The sequence below is a fragment of the Trichogramma pretiosum genome, unplaced genomic scaffold (genome assembly GCF_000599845.2).
Source record: "Trichogramma pretiosum strain Unisexual culture from Peru unplaced genomic scaffold, Tpre_2.0 scaffold1, whole genome shotgun sequence".
In the NCBI taxonomy this organism is placed as follows: Eukaryota; Metazoa; Arthropoda; class Insecta; order Hymenoptera; family Trichogrammatidae; genus Trichogramma; species Trichogramma pretiosum.
In genome coordinates, this window is record NW_019641703.1 from 1047343 (window position 1) to 1056206 (window position 8864).

The following is an 8864-nucleotide window of genomic DNA, read 5'->3' on the forward strand; positions in this document are numbered from 1 at the left end:
TTTGGAGTTCGCTCGCTCGCCGCATGCTCCGTATATATATATACCGCGCGAGATAAGGAAAAGAATATTATTTCGAGCGAGACAGATAGATACACACGCACTCACACACACACGCGTTTAGAAAAATAATGTATCGGTGTTTATCACACACGACAGTCATGTGTGTGTATATCGCTACTATACATATGCTCGCGGCGCGCAGAAACACACGAGCTCACTCGATCGCTGCTCGCAGCAGAGAGCCACCGCACACATAGATTCGTCACGCTGTACGTTCGTATATATATATAAAGTGTATCGGTGTGTATAAACGCGGGGCGCGCGCGCGTAATCACTACCGGTATATATAGATTCGCATACTTGTGCGCGCACACACACACACTAATACACACGACACACTTGAACATTTATTCGTATATGGATAGTACGTGATATATATCCTATGTACGACACACACGACGACGACGACGATCGGCGACGACCACGACGTCGAGAGAGCCGCGGCGACAAATAATTTAATCAGTTTTGTGCCGAGTTTTCGTGCGAGCGCAGCCGATTCTTCTTCTGCGTATCTTTTATTTCTTTCTTTTTTTGTTATTATTGTATTCGCACACGCGCGCGCCCGAGCGCGAACGATCTCGTTCGTCGCGACCTGTAGCACTTCTCTCTGCCTCTATCAAGGAGGAGAAGGAGATTTTTTTCTGCAGTTTTACTCTTCCATTCCTTTATTGCTCCGTCTTTCTCTCTCTCTCTCTCGCGCGCAAGCACACGACTCTTGTTTTGTTTTGTATAAGTGTGTATCTTATTATCATTGTGCGGCCGCAGCAACACGATCATCGCGCACGAAAGAGCCGAGAAAACACAACTCGACCAGTTGTCCGTATAAAAGCGTTCATGTGTTATTATTATAAATTTTTACGACAAAAAACATGTCACCGGAATTGACTTCTGATTCCAACGACGAGGGCTCGAGAATATACTGTGAGTATTGATATATAAATTTCGTCGATACCACGTGTGCCGTTAAAAAAAATTAATCGCCGTCCATGCGCGTGCACATGTATAACAGTCTTCGCCGACAGCAACGACGACGACGACAACAACCGCAACAACGCCATAACGGGCCAGCAGCAGCCGTTTCTGCAGCACCATGCTCGCACGCCGCCGAGAACGCCGACGTTCACGAGCCCCGGCACGGCCGACCGAAGCCACGTGAGGGTCTACCTGGCCAACGATCACGACTCGTCGCTGCGAGCCAATCAATATCATCATCAGAGCCTGCAGGAGCGAGCCTCGTGGAGGCGCAAGAGCAGGTGTCGGCGCGCCTGCTGCAACAAGACCTGCTGCTGGGCCTCGCTGGCCATTATCCTGCCGAGCTTGGTCGCCGCCTGCTACTTCGGCTATTATTACGCCGCCAAGTATCACTTCAATGTTAACAATGGCGGTAATGCTGCAGTCGGGAGTAATGGAAATGCAGCGGTTTGGGATCCGAGCAGTAGTAGCAGTTCCACGACGACGACTACGACGACGACCGGTGAGAGAGAATATAATATAATAATTTTTTGCCAAATATTTTTTTTTACTGCTGCTCGAAATAAGAGAATGTCCTCCTATACGATGTATAAGGCATAGAGTCGACTTATCAATGCCTCTTCGGGCCGCTCTCGAGTCTTTTGCCAGAGATAAGAGAGCTCGTAAAATGACGCTGCCGATCGATAAGCCGCGCTATAATACTACTGCTGTGCCAAAGCTCCATTTCTGTACATACCTTGCTTTATTCCGAATAATTTCTTTTTCTTTCTTATTTTTTTATGTACACTCGACAAATTTGACCAAGTTTGAATCACGTTCAATTGCCCCTGATATATGTTGAATCACTGCCTATAGCTTAAGCTGAGTAACGATCTCAACTCTCTTGTCATGCGTATAATATACGCGTGTTCGTCATTCAATAAATTAGCAGCAAATAATAAAATATATATGGGTAAATTTTGTCTTGACAGAGATACCGATAAAGGTCAAGGAGACGATACAGGGCTCGAGTTTGCTCGTGATCCAGAGCGAGCGCGACAGCCTCTGGACGTATCATCCGGAGCGCAACCAGTTCAGCCAGCTGCTCGCCACCCCGGCCGACTGTCGGCTGCACAGCTTCGACGTGTATCGCGACCGCACGACCTTCTGGACGGGCAGCTGCGACCCGGCCCGCATCAATAGCGTTTCGGCCGACGAGGATCGCATCGGCATCCAGCACACCAGCAAGCTCAACGCCAGCAGTCTGGCGGTGGACCACGTGACGGGCAACATCTACCTGGTGGATCGCCACCTCGGCACGCTGAGCGTCATGGACCAGGCGGGCCGCTATCACGCCCTGCTGCTGTCGGAGCTCGCTGAGCCGCGCTACCTCGAGCTCGACCCGGAGTCCGGGGTGCTGTTCGTGCTGCAGTCGCCCTCGAAAGCCTCGCGAGCGCAGCTGCCCGACGACGTGGCCGCGGAATTTCTGCGCGGACAGTCGGAGATACTGCGAGCCGACATGGACGGCGCCGATGCCCGAGTGATCGTGGCCAACGCGCCCATCTCGGCGCTGGCCGTCGACGTCGAGTACAAGAATCTCTTCTGGTCGGTCGACTTCGATCACGTGTTCCGCACGGACTACGAGGGCGACCAGCGCACCCGCGTCATACCGCTGGCGAGGCGAGTCATCAGCATGGCCGTGCTCGAGGACACCTTATACAGCAGCGAGGTGGCCAACGTGGCCAATCCCGTGCACGATCAGCCCGTCTCCAACGTGCTGAGATCCTGTCAGCTGGCCAAGGAGAACACCTGCATGCACCTGACGAGCCACGAGCAGCTGCCGTTCCGCGATCCGGGCCCGCTGCGTACCTGGGGTGGGCGTCGGCGCACTCGCTGGAATCCCTGCGCCGGCCGGACCAACGGCGGCTGCGAGCAGCTCTGCCTCAAAGCCCTGGACGCCTCGAGGACCTGTCGCTGCGCCATCGGCTGGCGCCTGGCCGAGGACGGCCGTGGCTGCGTGCGCGGCGACCTCGGGCCCCAGCTGGTCTATCTGCAGGGCGGCTACGTGCGCGCCAAGACGATCGATCCTGCCAGGAAGCAGTTTACCGATTTCATCTGGCCGACGAGTTACGCCGATTACGTGGCTATGGACGGCGAAGACCGAGAGGCTCCCGCTATCACCGCGGTGAGCTTCGATTACGACCCGTCGACCCACGAGATCTTCATCAGCAACGGCCGCAGCGTCTACAAGATGAACGTGAGCCGCGACGAGCCGCCCAGCAAGATTTTCAGCTTGGACGACGTGGCGAACTACGTCATCAACGATCTGTCCGTGGACACCACGGAGAACCACCAGTTCTACTACATCAAGCACGCGCTGCATCGCGAGAGCGGCCACAACGACAGCATCGCCCGAGTCGACACTCTCAATTACAACGAGTCGCACTTCCTCACGATACCGTTCCATCCGGCCGAGCGACTGCTGCGCACGCGGCCCTACTCGCTGGTGCTCGATCTCAAGCACAGAAAGGCCTACTTCACCGCGGACAGGGACAATCAGAACAACGTCCATCGGGTCGATCTCTACGACGCCGCGCAGGTGGCCACCGTCACCTCCGATCTGCCCTACTACAATCCGGAGAAGATCGTCGCCATCGACTACCAGGCCAATCGACTCTACTACGTGGCTGATCGCTACGATCGCTGGATCGTCAATACCGATCTCAACGGGCGCGACGAGCGCCGGCTGCGCGTACCCATCGAGAGAGTGCGTAGTCTGTCGGTGCACGAGGACTGGCTGTACGTGGCCAACGCCACGGGCGTCTGGCAGCTGAACAAGACCCAGCCCGGGGACACGAACGCCACGAGCCTCGTCGCGCCCACGTTCGAGACCTACGCGGAGATCGTGGCCGCCCGAGTCTTTTACAATTGGACGTTCCCGCGCGTGCCCTACCTCTGGGGCTCGTCCGATTTTCTAGGAATCGCCTAGTTAGTTGTATGTATAGAGGAGGAGACGCGCGCGTCGCGATATATAAATAATGTATAAAGAAAAAAATTGTAAATACGGGAGAGAGAGAGAGAGTCTAGTCATTTTGTGAGATAGAGAGAGAGAGAGAAACTGTGAGCGTGCGCGACAAAACAAGGTGCTTAACCGTAGAGTATTTTTTTTTCCTTCTCTAACGTGGATGATTGACTGACCGATTCGTTACGATTGTACATATTCAGCGCACACATTTATCGTCATATTTCTTGTGATCGTACTAGTCATTTGTAATTATAAAATGTCGAGTGCCTCTGTGCGCGCTGCACGCACGCACGCGTTTGTACATAATATATAAAAGTGTGTTCCACGATCGATCTCAGACTGTTTATTATTATTACCTTTTTTTGTATGTAAATTACAAAATATTTTTTTTAGCTGCCAAATTTGTAAATAACATATCTCCATATGTGTAATTATTATTATTAAACGCACAATCGTTTGTATCATGAAAAACGAGAATCATAATTTTAAATCGTTTTGTTGTTTTTTACTGCTCCGAAGTTTGGATTATACCCTTTTTCTCTGCTGACCTGACACAACCTGATTTTGTATTTAACACTTGTTCACGGACGCCCGCGATCCCCAAGGTGTAGAGGAACAATAAATATTAAATATATTGTATGTGTGTAATCGCAGGTGGAGTAAGTAATTTTCGGCCTCGTTCTCTCAATTTTCCTCCGCGATTCGATCTCGTAATCCAATCTTTAGTGTTTTTTTTTGTATGAAACGCTTGTATGCGTTTGCTTTGAGAGACGAGATCGTATTTACGCATAGCTCGAGAGTCAAAAAAAAAAGAAAAGTCGTGGCCGTCGGGCGTGATCGAGTAAGGATAGCAAGGTTCGATATACAGCGATAACAATAATAATACCTTCTCCGAAGCTCTCTCGCTCGAGATCGAAAAAGGAAGGAATAGAGCAAAAACGTGTCAAAATGAAAGTTGCCGCAGCAACAGCCCTACCTTCTTATATATATAGTGAGAGAGATAATGAAGCGCGACGAATGGCCTGCTGTTCTGGATGTATTTTAAGCTTTCCCATCGAACGCGCGCCAGCGAGGATGAACCGAATGAAAGTTTTTTCTGTCTTTCTTTCTTGCAAAAGACAGCATGCGCTGCAGCGTAGACTGCACAGCATTGACTTTCGCCGAGCGACTCGAACTCTCGATCTCGTAATTCAAGTTCGCGCTCGCTCGAGGGGGCAGTATAGAGAGAAACGTACAAGACGAAGGAGAAGAAGACCAGCTGTTGCCGACGAAGCTTTTTTTCGTTTTTATTGAGGAAGTTGGCAGATTACCCCCTCAAGCTCCCAAAGGGAAAACTACTACCAGGGCCGCCGCGTTGGACTACACGATGTTTTATCGTTGCAACTTTTTCTCTCGAAGCCGCGCTGCCGCTGACTTTATAATCCTTTGTACGTACGTACGCACGTGCGCGAGAGTGAAAACGATTGTTAGCGATACGCGATGTATACATATGTTACATGAAATTTATATTTATACGCAGAGACGCAATGGGTCCGAGTGGGTTGTGCACAGCTGCAGCGAACTTATGTAAAGGGACCTTCGCGCGGACGCGAGTCACACACAAACGCATACACGAGATCGTTACACATATACCCGTGTAACATATATCTATATATACCATAAAATACACCTCGTTGGAAAGTTGTCCGATCCGTGGACGCCGCTCAACGAAGGGAAAGTTCGTAAAAGGTGTATGTACAACACGCGCAGCTATGCGCCGCACGCGTATTATAAATAAAACGAACGCACAGTATTAACGTTATAACAAAAGCCTGGTGAAAAAATGTGTATTATATACATGTGCGTACAATATGCGTTACAAGATTGATGCAGCGCGATTACGTGGGCTACTGCTGTTGTTTGTACTCTATACAATGTTATTATTACGGCGTCCGAAGAAAAAAACACTTGTCGCCTCCTCCTGTCGTCGTTGATGCATAGTTGAAGAGACGACGCGCGATCCACAGCGGCAAAATTCATGCATAATCTTTTCTGCTCTCTGCCTCGGCTGCCTCGCGATTCGTCGTTACCGCTGCTGTCTCACTTGAAGTGCATCTTCGACAGATCAATCTTCTTACCCTTGAACGGCGAGTCGTCGGCGTTCCATGCCTTGAGCAGTTGCTCCTCTTTGCGCTGCTCCATGAAAAAAAGAAAAAGAGAGTATAAGATAAACAGGGGAGTATAGGGTAAAAAGCAAAACGAGCTGTTATAATGTAATGCTGCTGCTGCTGCTGCTGCTGCTGCGCGGGCAACAACGAGAGAGAGAGAGAGAGAGAGAGAGAGAGGATACGCGCGACTCGAGGATAGTAATTTTTCGCCTTGATTGTTGCCGACTCCGGCTGTCTCTACGATCATTCGCCCCCCGGGCATGCCATATCTCTCTCATTGTACTTCGCGGTAGTCTGTTTGTATGTGTGTGTATAATAATAATATAGGTGTACGTGCGGCTACTCATGAGAAAGTCAATTATTGCAGCAGCACGGCGTAACTCTCTGCCACCGCACGTGACAAGGTCGCGAGCCACCGTCGCAGCATAGTAGTCGTTATTATAGCAGCTTCTTTCCTTTTATTCGTTTGTTGTTTTTTTTTAATTCCTCGAGCCGCTAACGATTAGTAGTGTATAGGGACGCGTCGAGTAAACTTGTATACTACCGACCTTGCGCTCGGCATCCTCGCTGGTGGGTAAACCGAGTTCCTTTTGTCGCTGATTCCACATGAGCTCCTCGATCTTCATCTGCTCGCCCTCGGTCATGTCGTCCATCGGCCTCGAGCAGTCGATCTTGCTCAGCTCGATTTTAGGCTCGCTCTCCAGCATGTTCTCCCACCATCTCTCCTGGCCTTTTGACAGATGCAGCTATTTCCGAAATAAAAATTTTTTTTCATTATTGATAATAAAATTCAAGATAAAAGTCTATGTTCTACTACTCACGTTGATGGTCTTGCCGGGCTCGAGACACCAGAATGAATCGTTGTGACGAATATTGAAGCTGAACTTGCCCTCGAAGTGTGTGTCCCACTGGCCGGCATCGGAGCACAGTTTTATCAGCAGGGAATCGGCCTTGATGTCGACCTTGACCTGCTTGGATTTCTTGATGGTCTCGGGCACCTTGACCAGGCAGTCGATGTCGCCGATCGTCTGGCTCCACGAGTAATTGTCGTACGTCGCGCCGTTGTAGCAGTTCGTGAACGGCTTGTCCAGGAGTTTCGATTTTTTTGGCTCGTTTTTCGTAGAGCTGCTGCTGCTGCTGCTGCCGGTTTCGCTTTTTTTCGTTGGCTCCTTCGATTCTTTGTTTTGATCGGCATCGTTTGTGGCCTAAGAAAACGACACATGGACTATAATTTTATACATTACGGTAATATAAAGTTCGAAAAAGTATGCTCTCTTACTTTTTTTGGATTTTGCGATTCCTTCTTTTTGTCTTGCCACTTGCGCGAGATGGTCAAGAGTATCTGTTCGGCGATGCCCGGCGGATAGCCCACACGAGTTTCAGGGGTTGCCTCGACGTAAAAGTCCGTACTGTAAAAGTGAAAAAGAAGATAAGAACATTATCGTGCATTGCAAGTAATGAAATTGAGAATTACTGGCCAGTGTACTCCACAGGCCAGGACGTAAATGGGATTAGCAGCGTACGAGACGCGCGTCGAACGAGTGGCGCGGGAAGCCCGAAACTGCTAGGCTACATGTGTGTACGAGTGTGTGTGTGTGTACGTTTGTAAAGCTGGCCTATAACGCGCATGTTGCTTGCCGACGAGAGAGAGAGAGAAAGAGATGAGCCGTGCGCGCTCGCGGGGAATGGGGATCGCCACGACGACTTTTGTATCAAAATATATTCGCGCAGCCGACGACGACACACGCCAACGTGTAAACCGTAGTCAGTATTTATGAATTAAATAGTCGACGATTGTAAATCGTGACATAAACAAAGAGTACGTGCAGTGTCAAGTACACTGACATCGAGGGGGTGCATCAAAACATCTCTCGAGTGTCATTATCAACTGTGTGATTGGTGTCTTTGTCAATGTGTGTATAGCATAGATCGCAACGTACCGTCTGTAAAGAAAACCGCAGAAAGCATCGAGAAAGCCGGACAAATTCTTCTCGTCGCGCAGAATTTCCATGAACATCTCGTCGTGTCTCTCCTCCATAGTGTTTGACGCGACTTTGAATTAATATGCAGCTCGACAATTCGACCCCGAATCTCGGCGAGTCTTTGAGTTATTACTTGTCGTTTATCGTCGTGGCTTTGATTGTTGTTTATGTGATCGCTGCCACTGTTGCTGGCCGTGCGAAGAAGCCGCTGCGGCCGAGCCGCATCGATAAACAGCGGCGCGTCGAGAATCAGTGAATCAAGGAAGAGGTCCTTTCTGCTATTGTATAGACTCTCTCTTTGTGTACTCGTATACTAAATAGCTTCGACTCACGTGTGTCAGTTGTGCAAGTCAACACTGCGCCTTGTGTGCGAGTTGCAGAAGACAGTATTAACGCGCGGATGAGATACACACAATCGAGTCTTGAGGTTAGGAAGGCGGCGGCGGCAACATATATAATATAGCCAAGTCGCTGAGATAACGCAATATACGTATATTCGCGTCGTGTTGTGTTGTGTGCGAGAAAAGCGCCCCCCTCTCCACAGTCGTCCGTTGGCGCGCTTGGCGCTTGTTTTTGAATATAGTACTACTTATACAGCTATCGTATAAGAGCGCAGGAAGAAAAGAAAAACTCGATAGAACAAGTTTGTCGACGTCGAGCATTATTACAATATATAGATACACGAGAAGTGTGCTTTGC

The 8864-nt window shown here is 49.7% G+C and overlaps 2 protein-coding genes across 2 annotated transcripts; one reads left to right on the forward strand and one right to left on the reverse strand.

Moving 5' to 3' along the window:
• The first annotated feature begins 373 nt into the window (after nt 1-373).
• On the forward strand, nt 374-4526 carry LOC106654710 (low-density lipoprotein receptor-related protein 2-like). Its single transcript, XM_014374710.2, has 3 exons — nt 374-981; nt 1070-1534; nt 2004-4526. The coding sequence occupies exons 1-3, from the start codon at nt 930-932 to the stop codon at nt 3998-4000; spliced, it is 2514 nt and encodes an 837-aa protein (XP_014230196.1). The 5' UTR covers nt 374-929; the 3' UTR covers nt 4001-4526.
• Nucleotides 4527-5828: 1302 nt separating this feature from the next.
• Nucleotides 5829-8247, reverse strand: LOC106656567 (nudC domain-containing protein 3). The gene is made up of 5 exons (XM_014377624.2): nt 8124-8247; nt 7463-7592; nt 7005-7388; nt 6732-6929; nt 5829-6208 (listed from the first exon to the last, which is right to left on the reverse strand). Exons 1-5 carry the CDS (start codon nt 8219-8221, stop codon nt 6116-6118), a joined length of 903 nt encoding a protein of 300 aa, XP_014233110.1. The 5' UTR covers nt 8222-8247; the 3' UTR covers nt 5829-6115.
• Nucleotides 8248-8864: the final 617 nt, after the last annotated feature.

Bases quoted from the DNA above. Each gene is read 5' to 3' on its own strand.
- LOC106654710 (XM_014374710.2), top strand. From the start codon at position 930: ATGTCACCGGAATTGACTTCTGATTCCAACGACGAGGGCTCGAGAATA. The intron at 982-1,069 runs GTGAGTATTGAT...CATGTATAACAG, and splicing joins CGAGGGCTCGAGAATATACT to TCTTCGCCGACAGCAACGAC. The intron at 1,535-2,003 runs GTGAGAGAGAAT...TTGTCTTGACAG, and splicing joins GACGACTACGACGACGACCG to AGATACCGATAAAGGTCAAG.
- LOC106656567 (XM_014377624.2), bottom strand. From the start codon at position 8,221: ATGGAGGAGAGACACGACGAGATGTTCATGGAAATTCTGCGCGACGAG. The intron at 6,930-7,004 runs GTGAGTAGTAGA...TTTCGGAAATAG, and splicing joins AGCCCGGCAAGACCATCAAC to CTGCATCTGTCAAAAGGCCA. The intron at 6,209-6,731 runs GTCGGTAGTATA...TTCATGGAGCAG, and splicing joins GCGAGGATGCCGAGCGCAAG to CGCAAAGAGGAGCAACTGCT.